The 24,816-nt window shown below is 40.1% G+C and overlaps 1 protein-coding gene across 2 annotated transcripts in view; it reads left to right on the top strand.

The window, feature by feature from the left end:
- Positions 1-20,591, top strand: part of AGO3 (argonaute RISC catalytic component 3) — a 46,491-nt gene extending 25,900 nt beyond the window's left edge. The window contains exons 8-19 of one of the 2 annotated variants that reach the window (XR_014551122.1): positions 1,131-1,278; positions 2,757-2,876; positions 4,655-4,777; positions 4,961-5,094; positions 5,970-6,154; positions 6,775-6,934; positions 8,655-8,745; positions 9,956-10,150; positions 12,166-13,245; positions 14,059-14,160; positions 15,154-15,353; positions 16,597-20,591. Coding sequence is in view for 1 of the 2 variants with exons in the window: in XM_083625520.1 (XP_083481646.1) it covers positions 1,131-1,278; positions 2,757-2,876; positions 4,655-4,777; positions 4,961-5,094; positions 5,970-6,154; positions 6,775-6,934; positions 8,655-8,745; positions 9,956-10,150; positions 13,111-13,245; positions 14,059-14,160; positions 15,154-15,353; positions 16,597-16,705 (1,702 nt within the window). In the remaining variant the exon portion in view is untranslated. The remainder of the gene's footprint in view (positions 1-1,130; positions 1,279-2,756; positions 2,877-4,654; positions 4,778-4,960; positions 5,095-5,969; positions 6,155-6,774; positions 6,935-8,654; positions 8,746-9,955; positions 10,151-12,165; positions 13,246-14,058; positions 14,161-15,153; positions 15,354-16,596) is intronic. The other variant, XM_083625520.1, reaches the window with a different exon arrangement.
- Positions 20,592-24,816: the final 4,225 nt, after the last annotated feature.

Genomic DNA, 24,816 nt, shown 5'->3' with positions numbered 1-24,816 from the left:
TGGAATGTTGCATACATGGCCACTGTAAAAATCCACCATCCAATTTTTCTAGAATTTGGAATTCATGACACTGTATTGGTTTTTTATCTACACACACACATAACTTTATTGGGGTCCATAGACCCAAATTGCACAGTACTTTTAAAAAATACATTGTTGCTGTTGTTTTTATTTTTGTATTATTCCCTTGTATTCATGGATGCACACACTGATTTGAAGCCACTTTGTGTCCTTCCTAAGAGAGGCTCCTTAGAGGCCGGAGGGACATTACTGGAACAACTCTTGGGTTGGGGCAATTGGCTAAAATGTTTTAAATGGTTGTCATTTTGGTTCCTCTGCTTTGTTTTTGTTGGGTTGATGTTGGTTCCGTTTCTGAGCACAATTCAAAGTGTTGGTGCTGACCTTTAAAGCCCTAAACGGCCTCGGTCCTGTATACCTGAAGGAATGTCTCCACCCCCATCGTCCAGCCCGGACACTGAGATCCAGCGCCGAGGGCCTTCTGGCGGTTCCCTCATTGCGACAAATGAGGTTACAGGGAACCAGACAGAGGGCCTTCTCGGTAGTGGCGCCCACCCTGTGGAACACCCTCCCTTCAGATGTGAAGGAAATAAGCAGCTATCCTATCTTTAAGAGACATCTGAAGGCAGCCCTGTTTAGGGAAGTTTTTAATATTTAATGCTGTATTGTTTTTAACACTTGATTGGGAGCCACCCAGAGTGGCTGGGGAAACTCAGCCAGATGGGCGGGGTATAAATAAATTATTATTATTATTATTAGTTAAATGTTTAGTTTGGGCTGGCGGTTATTTTATTTGGGTATAACTGTAATCTGTTTATTATTGTTATTATTGGTTTCTATTGATTTATTGGTTTCTTTGTTGCTCGTGTAGGATATTTTGTTTTTTTAATGTTTGATGCTTTGTTGTGTTTTTATATATATTGTAAGCCGCCCAGAGTGGCTGGGGAAACCCAGCCAGATGGGCAGGATATAAATTTTAAAAAGTTATTTATTATTATAAGACTGAGATAAAATAATGTTGTGTAACTTCCAGAAAAATCACTTAATTTTTTTCCAAAAGGCAGTTAACTCCCTCAGTTCTCCTCTGATTAAAACTCAATTTCTCTTTTCAGTTTCCCATTGCAGTTAGAAAATGGTCAGACTGTGGAGAGAACAGTAGCACAGTACTTCAGAGAAAAATACAACCTGCAGCTGAAATATCCTCATCTTCCTTGTCTACAAGTGGGACAGGAGCAGAAACACACCTATCTGCCTCTTGAAGTAATTTATTCAGAACACTGTTACTTTGCATAGCCAAAAAGGATTTGCCAGATGTTTTAATTGTGTGCAGTACAAGCAGTTTGCCAAACTTTTTATATAAAGGAAAGATTTTCTGGCTTATTTTTAAAAAAAGTTAAATAGACATTTTTAAAAATACACCCATTCTCTACAGCCATGCCTGCCATCTAAGGATAACTCCATTTATCTGATGAAATGAGCTTTAGTACATGAAAGCTTATGCCATAATAAACAAGCTAGTTTTTAAGGTGCCCACAGGACTCTTCATTGTGTTTAGGGTGTGTGTGTATGTTACAAAACTAGCTTTCAAATATTTATTCATTTAAAAGCTTTGCATTTGAAAATATTTAAGTGGTATATAAAAATACAACATAAAAGCAATATAGAAACAGATAAAGCAATATAAAGACTGAGATGCAAGTGTAAAAATGGAAAAAGTAAATCCAGTAACATCAATATCTAATTTTATGGGTCAAGGAATGCCTTGGCAAAAGGATATGTCTTTACAAGACATCTGAAGCAACTGATGAATGATGGTTTATGTATGGCAGGGGAGAAGGCATTCTAAAGGGAGGTGACAATTATGGAATGCACCTGTTTTCAGGTCACCACCCGGTGATGCTCGGTAGGATTTGGTGCAGTAAAATGCCCCCCTGCACACTGCATTAAATAATGTTGCTGAAATGAGGGAAGTTTGGGGTAAGTAGGTTTTTGTGTGGAAGGATTGCAAGCTCTATTCACTTCAAGAACTGGCTCTGACTGGTGGATTACAATGAACATATGAAGCTACCTTATTCAGTCAGATTGTTGGTTCATCTTGCCCAGTATTGTCTACTTTGATTGGCGGCTCCTCTTCAGAATTGCAAGCAAGAGGCTCTTTCCCAGCCTTGCTTCTTGTTAATCTTTCAGCTGGCAATGCTAGGGAATGAATCTGGAACCTTCTGCATGGAAGGTATGGGCTCTGTCAACTTGTCATAAGAACATAAGAAGAGCCTGCGGAATCAGGACAGCAGCCCATTTAGTCCAACATCCTTTTCTCACACTGGCTAACCAGAAGCCTATGGTAGGCCTGAAGGCAGGATCTTGACCCAATAGCACTCTTCCCACTTAGGATTCTCTGCTGTTGGTGTTCAGAGGCATACCTCCACTTTCAGTGAAGGTAGAATATAACCATTGATAACCTTATTCCATATGAATTTGTCTAATCCTCTTTTAAAGCCATTCAATTTCTCCTATGCTGAATGTTGAATCTTAGGAAGATTGATAACTTTAGGAAAGCTTTAGAAAAGCTAACTTTTGTGGAAACATGTACTGCACTGAGATTCTTACCACATAGGAACACTCACATTACTAGAACACAGTTCTAAAATTGCTTTGGCAGGCAATATGCTAGGTTCATAAATGATTTCAACAAATTTGTTTAATGTACATCATTAGACTGACATGTTCCATTTTTGCAGGTTTGTAACATCGTGGCAGGCCAGCGATGTATCAAGAAACTAACAGACAATCAAACATCAACCATGATAAAAGCAACAGCAAGATCTGCGCCAGATAGACAAGAAGAAATCAGCAGATTGGTTAGTTTGTTTTTGAATCGGAAAGAGGACTTGTGTACCCTTGAATGGCTAATGAAGATAAAACACGGCCTTTCCTAGTTTGTTCTTAAATCCCACAGCCTCCTTTTTGCCATTTTTTCTGCTTAGTGTTGTAGAGTGTGTTGCTACTGACTTCATAACTGTTATCCCCACCTCTGAAATCAATTAGTGAGGACAAAACTTGGGTTAATCTGCTTTGTACATGAAAGTTAGTACAACATTTATCTCATTATCTCTGCATCTTCAAGACCTATAAATACCAAGACCTATGGCTAATTTGTTTCTTCTAACCTTTAGTAAGATGCTTTGTATGTATTTTTCATTTGCGTGAGAAAGTTGGGTGTGATTTGCCCAAAACTGTCTGGTGGGCCAACCTTAGAGGCCTAACAGGCCTAATTAGGCCCATGGTCTGTAGGGAGTGAGTACAAACCTGGGACTATGCAAGCCAGGCTATAAATGTTATATGCCCTTGTGCAAAAGGGACCTGTTCTGGAAGGAGCTGTACTCACGCTGAAGGTGTAGATATAGAGCTTAGGGGCACTTCTGGCTCAACTGCTGTGCTCAGTGGTGCACAGCATCTTCTAGCAGGTTTGGCTGGCGATCCAGTTGCAACCCTGTCTGCACAGGGGTAACTTAACTTCAGTTGTCTATACTCTAATAACCTCTAATTTATATTAGTGCAATACATTAAACATGGGACTGCCATTGAATACTGTTAGGAAACAGTGACCATATTACCAAATGGGACCAGCAGGTCTGAGTTTATTAAATCAGTTCTGGCCCAACTGCAGTGGCTACTGATTAGTTTCTGGGTTCAATTCAAAGTGCTGGTTTGGACCTATAAAGCCACCATCCTCAGGACCCCAAAGTCCACCTCTTCCCACTTGAACCAGCTGAGACCCTGTGGCCCTCAGAGATCCTTCTCTGTGTACCTCATCTGAGGAAAGTGTGGAGGGTGACTACATGAGAATGGGGTTTCTCACTAGTGGTTCCCTGTTTGTGGAATGCTCTCCACCAGGAAACACACCTGGCACCTTCATAGTCACTTTTTAGGTTCTAGGCTAAGATGTTTGTATTTAATTAGCCCGTAATTAGCTCATCCTTCGGTAGGTATGGGTAGGATGTCTTATTCTATTGTTCGATGAACATTTTAGGAATGTTGCATTGTATGTAAATTTTTAATTTGGCTTTTAATATATTTTACTTGTTTGTATTTCATCTTGCTGTTAAGTTGCTTTGAGATTTGTTTTTTTCTAAAGAGCCTAACAAATGCAATAAATAACAGTAATAGTATGTCATCGTCTATTGAGGCTTAGATTGAACTTTTGGAAGAAACTCTGCTTATATTTAGTTGTAGATGCTTTAGATTTCTCTTAAGAAAGGGCAGCTTCCCCTCAAATGGAGCATGATAAAAGGTATGTGCTCTCCTTGCGTGCCACTGGTCTAGGAAATATGCATGCCTTAATTTTGCCAACCTTTGAGCTTCAGCCTTAAGGGCATAGCAGCCATCTTTAGAAAGTTTTTAAGCATCTTCAAATGAGGTATGAATAGTAAATAATAATGGATTTTTTTGCAAATGGCTTGTAATTTAAGGCAGCCAAGTCTGTCTTGAAGAATCACAGAAGGACCTTGTTCCACATTTGGAATACGTTGTTTACTTTTGACTTAGAGGAGGAGAAAGGAATTGAACCCTTAAATTAGCACTTCTGCAATAACAAGTGTATTCAATATGGCTATTTTTGGTTCCACTTTTATGCCAGGTGAGAAGTGCTAATTATGATGCCGACCCATTTGTTCAAGAATTTCAGTTTAAAGTCCGTGATGAGATGGCTCATGTGACAGGGCGTGTGCTTCCAGCTCCCATGTTGCAGTACGGAGGGCGGGTAAGAAACCCTTGTTTGTTTGTCTCCTGGTGTAATATTCAGATAGGATTCTAACTTTGATTAGCGGCTCTTCCCTTCGTAGAACCGTCTGAGTTTAAACATCCGTGGAATGATTTATTGATGCACATACTGTAATTTACTAGTACATTAATTTAATTTTTTTCTCCCCATTTATTTCCATAGAATCGAACAGTTGCAACACCAAGTCATGGTGTGTGGGATATGCGGGGAAAACAATTTCATACTGGTGTGGAAATCAAGATGTGGGCAATTGCTTGCTTTGCAACACAGAGACAATGTCGTGAAGAAATACTGAAGTAAGCCACCTGTTAATGAGGCAGTGAGCTGTTTCTCCCTTCCTTCCCCTGCCCTCATGTTACACAGTTTTTATTGCATGGTAGGTCACCGATTAGAAGAGGCTATGAGTTTTGTGTTTCTGCCTTAAGACCTGTGAAGCTGTCCAACCTTTGCTGCTGACATTGTTCACAAATGGGATTTATTTACCCAAAAGCTGCCTTGTTGCTGACAACCTGTTTTTCACATCTTTACTTTTTGGTTTATGATTGAAATTCAAGGGGTTGTTTTGACACTTTGGCAAGGAGGGACTGAATGAAGGGTTAAAGACGTGAGATGGGCAGTAGCACCTGAGCAGGACAGTTTCTGGGGAGCTGTTCTCACTTGTTTTTCTTCAGCTCTCTTGAACTGTTCCACCTGCTGTTCCGCTATGCTGCAGTTGCAGCGTCTTGGAGGCCATGCCAACTTAACTGCAGCATGACAGTATATTTTAAGATTTTATTATATAGTAAAACAGTAACCATTGGCTACAAACATTGGCCACAAAGCCTCTCCTTTGTGTGTAGTTTCTCCTTTAGCAGCCCCTGACAGCCTTATGTGTGGTTAAAAGCTGTGCTGGCAACGCTTTTAATCATGTGTAATGCAAACCAGTGATCAACAGGAACTTGAAACAACATTTTAAATGGGCTTGAGAGTGGTACCATCATAACCATAAATCTTGTTGAAGGCTCTCACTACAGAAAGAAGTAGCTGGAGGGAGAAAGTATGTGATCTGTGCACCCACAACTTTAGGGATTGGAAGAAAAAGGTATTCAGGTTTTTTTTGGGGGGGTATGCTTAGTTTCTATCGGTGGATGTTCATTATTCCTCCTTCAGAAAGCTTTCCATTTTTTGCCAGGGGTTTTACAGACCAGCTGCGCAAAATTTCCAAGGATGCAGGAATGCCAATCCAAGGTCAACCATGCTTTTGTAAATATGCACAAGGTGCCGACAGTGTGGAGCCTATGTTCCGACACCTTAAAAACACATATTCTGGGCTCCAGCTCATCATAGTCATCCTACCAGGGAAAACACCAGTGTATGGTAAATAAATATTAAAGTTGTATTTTGGTTCAGCTTGTGTTTGATCGCTTCTGTTTTCAAACTTTCAAATGGCAATCTTAGCATAGCAAGTTGCTGTAAGAAATGGCCAGTTGGACATGCAACATAGGTCAGACTTGTTGTATGTTTCTTGCTATTTTGTGAGGCTGAGAAATAGACAAGCTGGAAGAGGGGGAAATGTTGTTCAGGATAAGATAAAACTCTTGCCTGGAAGGAGAGCTTTGCATTCATATTTGCAAGGAAGGAGAAACTTTTGTCTAGGGTTTTCTTTCTCCTGTTGATCTCTCTCATTCCAGCTAAGCTTCATTGCTTTCCTCCCTATTAGCTGCTAGGGAAGATTAGCTCCATATGAAGAAAAGCAGATCAGCTCCTCTTGTCAGCATGAGTTCAATTCTCTCCAGTTTTCTTTGCCTATCAGGAGGGGACCTCATTCTTCAAAGTACCGAAGATAGAGAGTTGTGCTGCTTTTTAATATTGTACCTTTCTCTTGACATCCTGTGCATTGGGCATGACTTAGTGAGCTGACATTGCAGGGACAGATTTTAGAACTGTGCTGTGGTGTAAAATATTGAAGTCCCTTCACATCAATGCTTGTTTCTCAGCCGAGGTGAAGCGTGTGGGGGACACACTTTTGGGGATGGCCACGCAGTGTGTTCAAGTCAAGAATGTCATAAAAACATCTCCTCAAACCCTCTCTAACTTGTGCCTAAAGATTAACGTAAAACTGGGAGGAATCAACAACATCCTTGTACCTCATCAACGGTAAGAATCCTACCTTAATGTTAAGGCAATTGTCAGAATTGTGTACTCTGTAGAACTTAAGGGAATTGCTCCCCTCCCCCCGATGTGGCATGAAATGATCAGTTGGATTAAGCGATTAAAAACCACACTGATTGGCATAAAGTGTAACAAAGAGCACTTTAAGACAATCAAAATGATTTTTAATTGCAGTTGTTAAGTATATATAGTCATAACTTCAGATAACAAGTGCCATCTGAGAAAATGTGTTTCTCAATTTTCATACTTGGGGAATGCCTCTTCTTAAACACCTACTGCAGCATGTACATGCATAATCTAAAACAGGGATGGTGGAGAACTATGGCCTTCCAGGTGTTGTTGAACTTCTAATTATCCCTGACAACTGGCCATGCTGGCAGGGGTTGATCGTATCCACAGGACCACAGGTTCTGACAATCCTCAGCTAAAGGCAAATTACATTTTTCCTGCAGAGCTATTCTTCCATATTCAGATTTAATTTATTGACTTAAAGAATCTTAAGAATGTGATTTTTAACCAAGTTATAGCCTTACTAATGTTACGTGCTTGATTTGATAGCCAAATTCATTTGCTAAAGCAACATTGGTCATCACAAAAGTACAGTCATACCTTGGAAGTCGAACGGAATTCGTTCCGGAAGTCAGTTTGACTTCCAAAATGTTCAAAAACCAAATCACAGCTTATGATTGGCTACAGTAAGCTCCTGCAGCCAATTGGAAGCCCCGTCGGACATTCAGATTCCAAAAGAATGTTTGCAAACTGGAACAATCACTTCTGGGTTTGCAGTGTTTGGGAGCCAAAACGTCTGAGTTCCAGGGCGTTTGGGATCCAAGGTATGACTGTACAGACATAATAAATATTTGTTTTTTTGTAGCTGTTATCTTATTGAAAACTTTAATAAGAAACAGGGTTTGACACAGCTAAATCTAAGTGATTTGGGGAACTTTATAATTTAAAATTTTGATAATTTGATAACCTTAGATGTTCTTGATGGTTTTGTGTTAATCATATTGTAAGGGCTATTGGCTGTAAACAATAAAAATCTGACTGATTAGATTGCAAAAATAAATAAATACATGCAATCAATTTGAAAGGTACATTTTAGGAGCTTGGACCCCATTTTGCAGGATAATTTTTGTCTGATCTGTCTGGATTACTATAGCAACCATATCCCTTATATATAATGTAATTATTCCTAGCATCCAGTAAATAACAGTTTTTGTCCCCACTATTCAAAGAATAAATTGTACCATGAATCAATTTCAAAAACCTATCCCTGAGGAATTATACAGCAAGCAGTATAATTCACAGTGAGCAATATTGTCCACCTCTCTCTGGCCACACGATTTGAGTCATCAGCTCCAGTCACAGGAATGTGAGACTGACTGTAAGATGCCCTCTGACTTGCACATCTTTAGTTAGCCCATGTGTTCAGAGCTTCCCTGCCTCCTACAGCAATGTGGAGTGTTTGTTTTTATTTATTTTAAGTAGAGGAAGTCTGGTACATCCAAAATCTGCTACGTGTTCTAAAAAAACTAAACTCTGGCATTTTAATTTTCTGTATGAAGATTTCTAGACTCTGTGGATGCATTTCAGGAATAGTTGCTTACCTTCTAGAATGTGAGGTGCATAGTCTAGGACCCTTCTGAGGAAGGCGGTAGATGAAGTTTGGGGTTGAGATTGACATGTCACATTTTTTTTAAAGGCCTTCTGTGTTCCAACAACCAGTGATTTTCTTGGGAGCAGATGTTACTCATCCACCTGCTGGGGATGGAAAGAAGCCATCTATCGCTGCTGTGAGTTGCATTCACATTTGTGTGTGCCCCCCACCCAACCTTCATTGAATACCTTAGTTATAAGAGAGTGAAAGAGAGAGAATGTTCACAGGGATTGACTGCCTTAAATAGGCCCCTTGTCTCTGTCTCATTAGTTCTCCATGCCTAATACAAAATGACTGTTGCTTGGGGTTCCAGGGCTAACCATGCGCAAGATGGAGCATTATTATGAATCATAGAGGTTCTGTTTGCACTTATGTAATGCTGCACCATCCTCTTTGCACAAACAGGAAGAAGCCAAAGCAAATCCTTGGGCTTTCACACTACCCTCTCCTCTTGCACAGTGAGGAAAAGGACCACCTTCATTTATGGCACACTGTTTGAAAACCACTGCACTAAATCATCATTTAGTATTTTCAGTGAATGAAGCCAGTGTATAGATAATAACATCGTGATAGCTGTGAGAAGAAGGCAGATCTGGATCAGCTGGTAGATATCCAGTTCATTTGCAATTGATCAGCAAGGATTTCTGACTCCCCATTTTTTAACAAAACCAACAGCAGCAACAGAATGAATCCTACCACCCAACAAAATAATACTGCTGAAATGAAGAAAGCTTGGGGTAACCAGAAATAGATTTTGCGTGTGAAAGATCTGGGAGGCTTGGTTTGGCGCTGATACTCAAAACTGTTGCTAGACTCAGAATTAGGCAGTGGAAGACAGGAGTGCCTGGCGTGCTCTGGTCCATGGGGTCACGAAGAGTCGGACACGACTAAACAACAACAACAAGAACATGTCTTTTACGCAAATACTAGTTGGTGGATCTTGAGGTTATAGTAAAAACAAGCAGATTCCACAAGATCTCTTAACCCATGCATTAGGATCACCAGTTCTATCAGATTCAGTTTTGTCCAAGTGGGTGTGTTTGCTGTGTGTATGTCATGAGAGCTCCACTAGATGTGTATGACAAATTAGCCATGCATTATTCACATGGCGAATGAAGCACAGTTGTTTAGACCTCAATGGATAAAACATACTGCATTCTTAAATGTGGATGACTTTCCAGGCTTTTATACAGCAAAATTTAGTAATAAGCGGTTTTCACAGCTTTTTGCAACTGTCACTCACTGAAGGCTTGTGCTTCCTGTTGGGGAAAACTATTTACACTGATTAGAGAAAGTGTTGTCTGTCTGGAACGATCATTTTTTTTAATGTGCCTCTCTTGTTTTAGGTTGTAGGTAGTATGGATGCCCATCCAAGCAGGTACTGTGCCACAGTGAGAGTTCAAAAACCCCGCCAGGAGATCATCCAAGACTTGGCCTCCATGGTTCGAGAACTTCTCATCCAGTTCTACAAGTCAACACGCTTCAAGCCGACACGAATAATCTTCTACCGTGATGGGGTGTCAGAAGGGCAGTTTCGACAGGTGTTTATGTCCCACAACTTTTACCATAAAAGGGCCCTCAGAGCAGATTACGGCGCTTATAAAACTATTTTTACAAGGGTCATAATTTGGCCCGCAAGCCCATTTCCCCCAAGTGACACCTGATGTAACATGTGATGTCATGTGTGAGGAAGGGGACAGCATGCCTGCAAAGAAGCAACTGGGAACCTTAAAATGTGCTCCTGATAGTTCCTTGGCATTTTAATTTGGCAACAAATGCAAGGCTTGGAGTGTAGCTGATCCCTTTCAGAAGCAGAGCTTGAACACAGCGCTAGTCAGCTTGATCACAGCGGCTTCAAGTTTCACTGTGATCAGCTACACTTCAGAGTATCGGAAGCTTTCAAGTGTAGCCAGTCCAAGAGTTGATGTCAAACTCTGCTTTGATTTCCTGGGATTTTCCTTGGCAGCACAGCTTGAACTTCAAAGGAAAAATGGGTCCCCTGATCGTCACCTAAGGTTCTTTACAGGGGGGTGCTCCTGTCAAAGTGGGAATACTTAGAAAGGTGGGCTGTTCAGAACCGGACCCTTCAGTCAGGTCCTAGTCCCCCACAGAATTCAGTGGCCAAGTTGCATGATGGTTTGAGAATATAACACCAATCCTTGCCCTACTGCACTGGCTGCCACTTAGTATCCAGGCCCAATTACAAGAGATGGTTTTGACCTATAAAGCCTTAAATGGTTCTACCTTTTAAAGACTACCTCTCCCCATATGAACCAATCCTGCAATCATCCTCTGAGGCCCTTTTGTGCCTCCTCTACAAGAAATCCGGAGGGTGGCAATGTAAGAATGGGCCTTTTCTCCAGGGGCTCCTCATTTGTGGAATGCCGTCCCCAGGGAGGCTCTTCTGGAGCTTTCATTGGGCTCCAGATGAAAACACTCCTCTTCTCCCAGGCCTTTGGCTAATTAAACAACATATTACTTTAAAACTGCCAGGGGGTGCAATTGTGTTTTGTTTGTTAAATATTTATGTGTTGTATACATAAACTGCCCTTTGATCCTTACATGAAGGGCTGTATATAAACTTAATAAATAATAAACTCCACTTTAGATATTTTAAATAGCTATAATATGTTCTAACATGTTTGGTTGAACTGGTCACAGGTCTTCTGACCCTTCCAGGTCCATCTCCCTTCTCCCTTTATTGCCCTCAGCTCCTTGGGAAATCATGGAGATGGCTGGAGTCCACTAACTGGAAGAGGGCATTAAAAGCAATCGTGCTAGTCACCAGGCCATTTATTCTTTCCAAAGATCAGCCCAGGACTTGTACACACACACACACACACACACACACACACACACACACACACACACGGTTACTCTGGGAAGCCTGCAAGTAGAGCCTGAAGGCAACAGTCCTCTTAGCAACTGGTGTTCAAAGGGTAACCTGGAGGTCGCATATACTATCATTAGCACAAATTAGTAGATCTGTCCTCTGTGAATATATCTAATCCCATTTTAAAATTGTTCTTGATGCCGGCCATCATCACCTCTTATGGCAGTAAATTAATTATGCACCATGTGAATTACTTGATTGTGTCTGGCCTGATCCTCCTGCCAATTGGCTTTTCACAAAATGTTTCTCAGTGTCTAACAAATCTAAACCCCACCTCCTGACATCATTCCACTCATATATTAGACTCCTTAACACCCCATGTCCAGTGGTCTTGCATATGAAATAGGTAGCATTTGTGAGAATTCTACAATAGGGGTTGTAGGTTGCATCACCTTACCTAACAATGTAATCTTACTTGCAAAACTTCACTTCTGCATTTCCCATTGTCATTGCTGCTAGTATGCACTACAATACTGATTCCACCCAGCCTATCTAGCCAATATGTGATGCCTGCAACCTTTGATATGCATTAAATGCACCCACCAAAACCCATCTCTCTGTATGCCTAATTATCAAATTTACCATTACAAGGAGCCCTAGAAGATGTTTATTTGTCACCCAAGGAATACTTCCTTTGTAAAGGAGTGTTTTCCTCTTCCTCAGAAAGATGCTCTCCTTCCTCGAGACCCTCATTCTCCATGCCAGCAGAGGAGCTGTCAGCTTGGCAGCAGGACGTTTCTATTATGTCCCTGATGTGTCAGGACCAAGTAGTGATCCATCCACAACAATGGAACTACATTAAGTTCCCCACAATGAGATCGCCCTCCTTCTACCCAGCACAAAGCACCATATCAAATACATAACTTGTCGCCTGGGTGGGACTTGATACTGGTTGTTTAAACACACTTGTTCTAATAACTGTACCAGGATGCTAGCTTCCAGATTGAACTGCAAGTCCAGCCCAAATCTGTATAAATCTATATTGTCTGTTTTGCAGTTCTGCTATACATAGACCTTGGAACTTCTAAACCAGCAAATATATAGTGTCTTCTACATCTTAGTAGACTTAAAAGTTAGACACACTTCAAATGTATGTGTGTGTCTCTGTAATAGAATTAAGTAGTGTGTGTATTTTTTTAAATTGTTAATTTATCATAAAGACTCGGGGGTGGGGGGAGAATACTAGCAGCATCCACCTATACAACAAATAAACAAGGATCTGGAATTTGAAGTGTACCCTTTAACTACTAATGTTTCAAGAAATAAATTTCTAATTTCATATTTTTAAATTAAAATAACATAAATTAGTATAATGTCCATACCTTTATACCTCAAAACATTAAGATTGGTGAAGCAATGAGTTTTTTTCTAGAATGTTCAGTAAAAGGCTTGCAGTGTGCCATAAAGTTGTCTTGCTGTTACCTTTCCCCTTTTATTCTTAAATATATCAGTTTTTCTACTAGAGCAAATTCTGAGAGGTTTTCTGTCCACTCATTTGTTGCCGTTTTCTTTGTGATCTTGGTTTCTTTTCACATAAGAATTTGATTTAAGTGTCCTGTTTTATTTTCTATTTGAGAGTAAGCTAACCATTCTGTTTCTGCACTATAGGTGTTGTATTATGAGCTGCTAGCAATTAGAGAGGCCTGTATCAGTCTCGAAAAGGATTACCAGCCTGGCATAACATATATTGTTGTTCAGAAGAGGCATCATACAAGGCTGTTTTGTGCTGATCGGACAGAAAGGGTAAGACTTGTCTAATTTGAGTGTAGTTGCTTCCAAATGGATGATTGAAGAAAGTGTAATCTATCATTATTAGCATGTATATAGTGGTTTAGAACTTTCACAGCACTTCAGATGAATAATCTTGTTGTAATCCTTACAACAGTCCTATAAGATAGCCCATTATTATTTCCCCCTGTCGTAGATGGGATTGAGAGGCTAACAAATGATGCTAGAGGCAAAATTTCAATGGAGGATGTCCTGATTCATAGCATGGTACAACAGCTTAATTCCCCACTTTGTAAATGCTTCAATGAGGATCCATAGCACAATGGCAGAGTAACAACTTTGCTTGCAGAAGGTCCCCAGTTCAGTCACTCCAGTGAAAAACATCTTCAGCAGCAGGGCTTACTAAAGCCCCTGTAAGAGACCTTGACAATCTGCTGAGTATCTAGATATCAGGCTAGATGGGCCTATGGGTCTGGTCTGATAGAAAGCTATATGTTTCTATTCTTCCAAGTTTACTGTTCGATTTCAAAGGCAAGCAAAATTGACTGATACAAAATGGCATTCCAACTTCATTTTGTTGTGAACCTCACCTCTATGTTAACAACAGACTTTATTCCAGCTGCCAGCCTCTTTGCACCATCAGGTTACAAGTCTGGTGTCAGCAGCCCAGTTCTGGACTTGCTTTCATGCACAAAAACTAGGAGAAGCTGATGTTCAAAGTTGAAACAAATAAAAGCAGATTTTTCAGTATTTTATATCATGTGTTCATTGCATAATTATCAAACTAACATTTTTGTTCCTCTCCTGTGGAAATGCATTCTTTTCTAGGTTGGAAGAAGTGGGAACATCCCAGCTGGAACAACTGTAGATACGGATATCACACATCCTTATGAATTTGATTTTTACCTCTGTAGCCATGCAGGAATACAGGTAGGAACTAAAGCACAAACCTACTTGACTCAGTCTGGGTTTGGTATCATTCGTGAGCAGACATGAGTGGTAATATAAGTGAATCTGCAGGGTGCTTTCTATTTAAACCAGTTTTTTAAAACAACCAAGGCTGACTTAAAGCAAGCTTTTTATGACTTGAGCTTTTTTTTCAAGTTTGTACCCTTTAGATTTGCCATGGAACAAAAATGTCATATTAGCCAGGAATGTATTCTCAAAATGTTTGGCTCACACACTAAATCTTTTCTGTGACATCTGAAGGCAGAAAATGTGTTAGGAATTGTCCCCTGGAAGCTCTGCTATGGCTCCAGCATTTGCTGTTCCGTGCTTGTATTCACCCATATACCTTTCGGAAGCTGCAGAAAATACGTAATTGCTGTGTTTCATAAATTTGAAACTGAAGCAGCTTGGCATCAAGCTCTTACAAAGTAAATTTGTTTAGTTATGCCAAGGGCTCCTTAAAACTATATTCAGCCTCTGGTTATGGGCTGTATCCAATGTAGCAGCAAGTCACTTGTCTTGATCTGCTGGTGAAAAACTTTGTGCCAGTGGATCATTGTTGCACCAGAGAATGCATAAGCTGGTTGCTAGTAAGTTTGTTGCTAACACAACTGTTGCAGTGGTTTTCTCTGTTGTGCAGCATTAAAAGTCTCGTGTCCAGTCGCACAAGAGCCATTGCACTGGTGAATGATACAGCCCTATATTTTAGCACTTGGAAGTGTTCATTTGAAATAAGTGACAGGATAGGACTGTGGTGGTGTTCTGCAGGATGCTAATGTGCTGCAGTGCCAAGAGTGTGCAAGGATGGGGCTACAGCAACATGGAATCCCCTTTTCACATTAATAAGAACTGTATTCACAGGAACACAGTCAATATCCTTGGCATACAAAAACATTTGCTGTTCAGTTTAATTTTTATAGAAATGTGATGCAGAAAGTTAATTGGGCATTTGAACTGATGTTTCATTCTCCCTAGGGTACCAGCCGTCCCTCACATTATCATGTATTGTGGGATGATAACTGTTTTACTGCAGACGAACTTCAGCTGCTAACTTACCAGCTCTGCCACACATATGTGCGCTGCACACGATCCGTGTCTATACCTGCACCAGCGTATTATGCTCACCTGGTGGCATTCAGAGCAAGATATCACCTTGTAGACAAAGAACATGACAGGTAAGAGTAGTGTTGCCAGATGACTTGGCTTCTCCGACCTCTGGGCTAGTTGCCATAATTTTTTATGTTAAAGTATGGCATTTGATCTCATTGCAGACTTGTTCCAAACTTGATTTTTTTATTTTTTTTTTAGTAAAGGTCAGCAGCATCATTTTCACATGTTTAAACAGTATAGTCAACACATGTGCACTAGGGTGCCTGGTTGTTTAGCTCAGTCCTAGCACATTGTTTCATACTGCTGCATATGAAACCACTGAGTATAGTCAGAGTTAGCTTACAAGAATGATCCATTAACTTCACTTTTTTGTGCAACCCTGATTGGATTTTGAGAGGTAAGTAGGGGTGTGTGCATGCTCCATGGAGACCACATGCATAATTAGACCCCTTTGGGCATTGCCCCTCCCACCTCAACTAGCAAACCATCAAATGTGCATGATTAAATGTGTACAGAGTTCTACAGAAATGGCAGCAGGCAAGGCAGTTAGCGATGAGGTCCATTGAGGTAAAGTTGTCATGATTGCCAATCTATCCTTTATAAATCTAGCACTGTTATAAATATGACGCAGAGTTCCTGCAGTGTTCCCATAGAGCTCATTCATTCATTCATTCATTCATTCATTCATTCATTCTAGAAGGTTGCCCTGTGGGTGTGGTGGGGAACCGTAGATTCCCATAGATGGTTACCCACAACTTTAATCTTTTATTAGGTGCAATTGGGTGCACAAATTATTTGCAACAGTCCATTGTGCTTTAAGTATGTGTTTGTGAGAAAAGATAGCACATTGTTCATGCTAACCACTACATCACACATTTGATTGTACATGTTGCAGGGCAGTTTCTTCAAGCTTTCCCATGATGTCTATGGCTAGCCATTTTAAATGAGTGTGTGAATTTGCCCATAGAAGTGTTTGGAATGTGTGTTCCAGTGACTTGTTCTATACTGATAATTGGTGGTGGAGACCATGCATCTAGTACTGAAGTTCATCCATGTGCTGCATTAGTGTAATGTATTGTTTTTGAGAGCTGAAAAGAACACGCAATACAGCTTTCTTAAAGCTCTTTTCGTGGTTGATGTTCAGAAGCAAAGGAATTAGCCCAAGGCTGTACTAATGGCTGCTCAGTGCAGAAATTGGAATTGTTTTTTACAGCTTAGTTGCTTAAAAATATAAGAAGGGAGCGTGACTTTTGCTACTTGGGCCCAAAGGTGTTTGCTAATTCTTCTCTCTTTTCCCCGCTATTGCAGTGCTGAAGGAAGCCATGTTTCAGGACAGAGCAATGGGAGAGATCCCCAAGCCCTTGCGAAGGCTGTACAGATTCACCAAGACACCTTACGCACCATGTACTTTGCTTAGCTATAAAAAAAATATCAGTGAGACCGGAGCCTATTCACGAAAGGAAGAACTGCAGAATTTAGCCACATACAGTGTATGTTTAAAGAAGGGTCAGTTCATTGGGGAGGGGGATACCTCTGCCACTGCTGAAACTGATCCTATGGGAGGGGGCATGGGCCTTATCCTTGTTTTGACACAAGGAAGATTGTTTACTTCACCGAGAACACGGCACTTATTATGCAATATGAAACCAGCCAACTGCTTTTGAAGCAGCCTCCAATGGGAAGTGCTGCCGTCATCGTTGTTGTCTTTTCCTTTGTGTGTGTTTTTTCTTGTAGTCTAACCCTTTTTTATGCCTTTACCTCAAGTTGCTCAGCAGCACAACTCTTTCTGCAAAAAAGAAACAATTATCACGGTATTAAAACTTACAGGAGCAATCAAAAAAGTGATTGTTGGGGTGGGCAAGTGAAGTGAAGTAGAGAATGTGCAAAAATGTTTTTATCCTTTGGGTACCCCTACGAGGGTAGCCGGTGGCTTCCCCTCAATGGCTGTCAGCACTTGAATGTGACCATAGCAAGTGTGTTTGTATGTTTGAGTGAGCAACTCCACAGAGTATGTTGTGGGAAAGGCTGTGTGTATAGTGCATTTGCAGATCCATTGATCCCGGTGTGGTTTAGCCAACTGCTGCCTTTTGTGTCTGTCTTCATTGCTTGGAGTTGCTCAACTCAAGTCTATTTCTGTACCATAACTAAGTTAACCATATACGTTGATGCTGGCAGTAGCGATACAACCTGATGAGATTAATGAAGCTGCCGCTTTCTCCTTGTCCAGAAGTTTCAGCTAATTTTACATCTTGTGTGCCATGTGTATACCTTCTGAGCTTCTTGTGACAGCAGATCTCCTCCCCTGTTTTGCCAGGGTGACCTGTAATATCCATTCAAGTACAGACACTAAGTTGAGGTCTCTCTTTTTTAAAAATGAAAAAATATATATTAGTTGACTCGCTGCCTCTCACTTTAATGTGATTGCATATATATATCTATATATAAGTGTACTTTGAGGTTTAGCTTCCTTTTTTCTTTTATATTTATTAGAGTAATAATAATGCTTTAATTTAAGTCAGTGTATTGGCGACATCAGTTTTAATGTTTAGAAACATAACTATTTTGTTTTAGAGAACTGACAATGTTTTTGCTATCTTTTAGTGCAATAAGCCTTTGCAAAGGAGAAAAATCTGTCCATTTTTGCTGTGCACAAACAGCAGCATTTTGCACCACTACTAGTGGGAGAATGGACATGTTCGTGCACTTAAAAGGACAAAGTTAGCCTTAATTTTGAAAGGAAAGTCTTGTAATAGGGAGGATTCCCTTTTTTAATGCATAAAAAGGCAAACCCTTTCATGCTGCTAGCAGACTACAAGCTTTAATACTGTCTAGTAATGCAGGATTTTTGCTCTGCTGCACCCTGGGGTTGGAGGGCATGGTTTTTCCCAGCACAGAAGAAATTCAGGTTTTTAGATCTGTCCAGATGACATTGAGCAAAAGTCTAAAAGGGGGCATGAAGATTTTTTTAAAAGCAGTTTTTGATCATGTAGACTTTCCTTTTGAAACTGAGTGCTTCATTTCATTTTGCAAATAAAGCTACAGAGGGCTGGGATACACTTAAGTGAGATCACTGAAATGTGAATCAGATGAATGGGCCTCTTTTCATTCCACTTTGAAGCTGAAGCAAAGTATTTTACAAGATGATGAAGATGAGCATTGAACTCAGTAGCAGGGATTCAGGGGCGTTTTGCACTTTGTAAACACATGAACTGCATTTGTGACTGCTTTTTTTGCACTGGTTTTATAGTATATATGCATAGATATATACTGCAGATGGTTCATATGGGCATTGCTAGTAACCCAGCCCTGCTGAAACAAACAAACAAACCGTTCTCCACATGAAAACCATTTCACTGGTTGAAGCATCTTTCTTATATTGTGCTGTCTTCAAAGTGACCCACTATATTTGCCAATTTACTGTATTTTCAGCTGAAAAATCTGAGCCCATTTTGCTCCAACAGGCCTGAACCTTTCCTATTTCTTCTCTCCCCACCCCACCCCCACCAGAAAACTTAAGTACTGTGTTTTATATGCTTTCTTGTGCAGGCATATGCTGCTGTTCATGGTGTCTCAAAATGCTTTACTGCACTTGTGATCTAGTGAAGTTTACTCCCAGTTTCAGCAAAATGGTACAATGCACACTTAACCTCTTGGGGGCAAGAATCAAAGTGCACTTGAAATAATTGTGATGGGGAGCAGCTTGCCTTAGGGGGTTGGGAAGAAGTGTGCACTAAGATGAAAGGGGAAACTGCTAGAACCAAAAGAGTTCTTAATGAATTGAATTGCAAGTGGCTGTTTTCATGCTTCAATCTCTGGAAGTTTCCTAGCTGAGGATACTTCATGCACTGTACTTATGCTTGAATTCCTAGCATGAAATGACTGCGTGGAGTTCAAAACCAGCCTGCTTAGGCCCCATGATGTGGCCAATGGACTCAGACTTCACCTCCTTTGTCCTTCACCCCCCTCCCTAAAGAGAACATACACCACTTGTTGTCAGGGTAGCCTAGTAAACCTCCCTGGAGCTTGAGGTCAAGTTTAACGGTTCTAATATGGGTGCATCACAACAAATCTTCACTAATATTAATGTTAAGTTTTTTCTCTTCCAAGGATTGTCACTTTAAAAGGCTCCAGTGGGAATTCTTACTCAGTGTTTCACAATTGAGATTTTAAAAGTGAGTTGTGGAACATTGGGACCTCTGCCCCCCCCCCTTTTAAAGACCTTTTAGCTGTTTATACCAAGATGCACTATAATATTTATTTCCTGACCTGTCCCTAGAATGGTGGCTCTAAAGCCTCCTCTGCTGCAGCCATCACCTTCATCCTTCCAAAGTGAAAATGATTTAGAGCCCAACAGAGAAGCACCTTTAAAATACTTGTACACAGTGCTAGTGTGATTGATTTTCATGTGGAGAGGAGATGGTAACTTAAAAACAAACCGGAATATATTTTAATTTTGAAACTGTCTTTGTCAAGTGCCGATAAAATTTGTAATACACTGGCCTGGTTCACACCTAAATGCTAAGCCATGGTTTGATTAACAAACCACAAGTTAACCACCGGTTGTCTCATAGACGATCAACAAACCATAACTTGTTTCTTCAAAGTTGCTTTGGGTTTTCCAGCTGCTCTTGGTTTGTGCCTATGTAGCTTAGTGAGAGGGTGGGGTGGCCAAAGAAATGTTTAAGGAAGGGTGAAGGGTTTGGGTGTAACAGCAAGCCATAGTTAAAACAAACGAAGGTTTGTAAGCCAACAAAAAAAAATCATGACTTCAGGTTGTGGTTAGGCCCTAAACAAACTGTAGTTGGGTTGATGGCAGGGTTTGGAGGCTCAAACAACAAACTATGGGTTAATAAACAATGACTTAGTATTATCTGCGAGCCAGGCCAATATCAATGTACTGGCATTGAAGGCCACCTGTACTACAGTACTGTAGCTGCTATATTTATTTAAATGGAGGTGGGCAATTACTGCACTAAGGAAAAAGGGCAGGTGAACAGGAATCCAATTTAAGAAGTAGTATTCTGATTTTTGTTGTTTCAAAAGCAATTTTAACAGTGTGATATATCAAAGGGTGCTGCTGTCTTAACCAAGATTATAAAATAGCCAGATATTCTTCCTTTGTTTTGAAAGACTTAAGATATATTTTGACGTTTGCAGTGGATGGGTGGAGGTGGGGATGGGAGGAAATAAACGGTACCTCATCTGTGGTGGCAGTTTCCAGTATATTTTTCACAAGATTATATGGACTTTTATTTTTGTACATGCTCTCTGTTTTTGTTTTCTAAAAAAGCTTTCTTGAATTTTAATGTGCTTTCATGAAAATTTCTGCCTGTACAGCCGAGACAGCTGTCTGTTCAGCCTATATAGGTACAAAAGTGTAGGTTTAATGGTTTTTTGCACCCAGCTTGGCCTTGTTCTTTGTTCAGTATGCGTATTCCTGCCTAGGATGGTTGCTGTAACTCCCCCCACCCCAGTTGTCCTATTTCTCCCTTGTACTTGCAAGAGCCACTGTCCTCTCTCCATCACCACTCCATACCTGAGAGTTGCTTGGTGCTGAGTTCTGTCCACCATGAAAACACAGTGCATTGTTCTCCATATGTTTTGAACTACAACTTCCATCAGCTTCAGGCTGAATAAAGCTGAGCTAACAGAATGCGTCCCTCTGTAGGTAGGGACTTTTCTTTTGTGCCATTGGGCTTGCTCTCTGTCAGGTACAATTCCCATTAATTTCAGCAAGTCGGTAGTGCTAGGGCTGGATTTTCAAAGGCAAAATTGACGACTTTTGGGCAACCCTAGTAGTACAAAGCATTAGAGTCCTACTGGCTAACCTTCGTCATCTAAGCAACAGCTGCTAAGAGGGGCATTATTAAAAGACATCAGACCGAAAGGTTCATTCTGTGGGGTCTTTCACACATGTGTGTGTGAGACTGTGTTAGAACGTAAAGATCTCAGGAGTGTTAGATGAAAAATGTTAAAAATAATGGCATTATTTTTAATGGCAAGGGTGCTTCCCAAAGCTTCCTTTGGGATATTTCTGCAAGACTGAAAGTCTATCTGCTTGTAGATATCCTTTGACTCTGTGTGTTCCCCTATGCAAATTATTGTGACTTATTAACCACCCATGTAACCTTCCTGTTGTATAGCTTTTCTGCTAGCTGTTTTTGATGATGGCAACACCCTGAATCTGTCAGATTTTCCCACTTGGTAGGTAAGTGATTCATTGAATGGATTTTTAGTGCTATGAACTGATAGAACAATTACCTTTTCAACTGGAAGAGTTGTTTGTGTGTCTGCAAAGTGGGAGCAGGACATATCTTTTTAATCAACTTCCACTTCCCATCCTTTTCACTTGAGGGCAGTTTGTCCATGCATATTGAGCTTGTGGTGAATGGAACCTCAAGCATTGTCTGGCATATAGAAAATGGCCATCATGGGTTAAACACCAGGCAGAGCTTTCACTATTGCCTCAAGCACAGCAACGTCTATTAAGACATGCTCAGCTTCAAGTTATCCTGTGATGTACTTGACCCTTATGTTTTTTGGAAAGCTAAACAACTCCTGGGGAATTTGCAGGTCTGCTAATACCTGCTTGTTAATTATCATATTTACAAATGCTTGGATTTCACTATGATGAGAGACAAAGCTGTTAGATGCCAGACCCTCCTTTATGACTTGCCAGTTTATTCTCTGTAACCTTGACTTTGCTGATGAAGAGGTTATGACTAAGTAACCACTGGGGAATGAGGAACAAAAACCCTGGAGTGGGAACTGGAGAACAGTCTGAAAAATTAAACTGAAGGATTGACTCTACAGGAGGTAAAATGTTGACAGACGAGAATCATGTCTAGCATCTTTCAGTCCCATTTCCATATTAAAATTGTGTCTGAATTACCTCTGGCAGGTATGTAACTATAAAGACCTATTTAAAAATGAAGTAGCTCTGCTATCTGAAACTTGGAGGGTTTTATTCATTCAAAGCAAGACAGTCCTCAAAGTGCCTTTTTAGAAGATGGTGCTGTAGATTTTTCTTTCTTTCTGAAGTTGTATATTGCTGGGTGATGGGGGGATAGAAGCATTTAGTGAAAACACGCCAAGTTCTTGATGATATCACTTGTAGTGTTGAGTACTATGTAGTACCCCACCCCAAAATAATCAGGACCAAGATAAGAGTGGACCATACTATATTTGGGGGAAATAATGGTACTGATAACTTGATTAAAATCCACTGTGTGGATCTAAGATACTTTAGGGTTTTTAGGGCAAGTAGCCCAGGACACTTGTAAGCACTAAATGTTTATTCAGAGGCCACAAACTATGAAATTGTGGTAAGCAGCATGTGCCCCTGAAGCTATATGTGTATCTTTAAAGTTGTTAAAATTCTGAAAATCCCAGCTTTAACTGTAGACCTTTTGTAAAAAGCAGGACCCTAGTCCTCATGGTTGCAATGGCAAATGTTGATGGCAAAAATCTGCAGCATGGCCTTTTGGTGCTGAGCATGTCTGCTGCCCCAAAATAAAAAAAAAACTTTTTAAAAAGAAAAGTGCTGTACAGCCAGTCTTGTCTTTAAGCTTTTTATCAGTCAGGAAAAAACTAATAAACACTGCCCCTCTGTAGCAGCAAAATGCTGTAAAAGTAATAACAACAAAGTTGTAGTGATTACACTGTAAAACTACTTGCACACACCTGCAAAAAAATCCAGTTATGGTCTTAATGGTACCAATAGAATATTTTTCAAGGAAAATTTTGACCCTTTGTGGTTAGGTTATTGGTCACCTCTGTAGTTTATGTGCCATCATCTCTTTTTCCTGGCTATTGGCTGCCATTTTTATGGAAGAGTTTATCAGGCTTTGTCTTTACAATAATGTTCTTGCTATAACTTTGCAATCCAAACCTACTTTCATATCCGTCTTCGGCATCCTGGAACTCTCAGTGCAATGCTGGATTGTAGAGGAGGCCAGTTGTTCATTTGAACAATAGTCTAATGCTTTGGCACAAAAAGAAAAAAAAATGTTATTTGGATTAGGCAACAGCCTATTTTAATTTGTTATGATGCAGGCTATCGAAAAGAGTAAGAGTTGTGGCCTGCACATACATTCTGCCTGCCTGATGCTCACACCATGCTTCTCCATGTTACATGGCCAGAATGCTGACTGCCTATACTTAAGGATGAATGTTCCCTTCTCAACCACTCTCTCCAGAGGTGTGGAAGCTTTTGTGACTCCAAGTGATGGCTGCCTTAATTCACACGTGCATTGCCCATTAATCTTCGCATATAAGTTTATATAGTTCCCTTCTTGAATAACCTTATCCAAAGACAGTGTATTAAATTGTTCAGTATGCACTGCGGCATCTGTGCTAATAGTAATTTAACTAACTTTTTTTTAAAAAAAAAGAATTATATAATCTGAAATCAATTGCTCTGTTATTTTTGACCCAGTGGCCAATCCTAGCTGATAGCTTAATAGCACATATGGTATGGTTCTAGTTTAAATGTGCACAAGGGTTCTTGACTATTAGTTATTCCAAAAGGGTTGAGCAAAATACTGAATACACAGCAGTGGGAAAGTTAAGGGTGGATATTGAAGTACATACCTTTTTTTGTAAGAATGACTTGCTATTAGAATAGGCTGCCTCCAAAGATATGGTGGTATTGGCTTTAACTGTACTAGCTTTTTAGAGGTGCAGATGCTACCCCAGTGGCAAAACTCTCTAACTGCAACCCAGTCAACTTTTAATCTATTAATTGTTCAACTTCAGCCAATTAATCAATTAATTGATCAATTAAATTTGCATATGGGTAAAACCAATATTTCTGAAGAAGCATTTTTTTTAGTTGATGCACACACGTCATAACATGCATAATCTTAAAATGCATTATTCCTGTGTGAAAAAGGAAAGTGATTCTTTTCAGATTATGCTCACCCTCTGCAATTTTTATAAGCACTTTTATTAAAATTTTAATGTATATATGTGTGTGTGTGTGTGTGTGTGTGTGTGTGTGTGTGTGTATCTTCTGCCCAAGTGTCCTCGGGAACATTTTCCATCCCTACTATGAATGTTCCATAAGAGAAAAAATTAGGTGAATTGTCACAGGCTGCAATCCAATATGTGCTTACCTGGGAGTAAACCCCATTGCACTATTTGGTGCTTACTTCTCAGTAGACATGCATTGGACTGTGCTGTGAAAGTACCATAGAGGTGCCTCTGACTTTGCCATGTATGAAAACAGACTAGATGTTGTCCCATTTCAAGTGGTCTCTGGCAGAATTTGTTTACAGATACTTCCAGAACTTTTTCTAATACTTTTATTATTTTTAAAGTTAAATCATAGAAATAATTTCAAAACCTAATGCACTTTCGACTATAGGGAATGGGGGGGGGGGAATGGAGCAACCTCTGAATGCAATACTTTCGTTGGGACCGACCCCAAAGTCCAAAAAAAGTGACACATTTTTATTTTATTATTAATTAACACCTTAATTATTAATAATTAATACCTTTATTGAACTGTGGACTTCAGAGGGTTGC

This window comes from Podarcis filfolensis (assembly GCF_964270895.1).
Source record: "Podarcis filfolensis genome assembly, chromosome: 8".
In the NCBI taxonomy this organism is placed as follows: domain Eukaryota; kingdom Metazoa; phylum Chordata; class Lepidosauria; order Squamata; family Lacertidae; genus Podarcis; species Podarcis filfolensis.
Note: the sequence above shows the minus strand (reverse complement) of the source record. Positions and strands in the feature narration are given on the sequence as shown.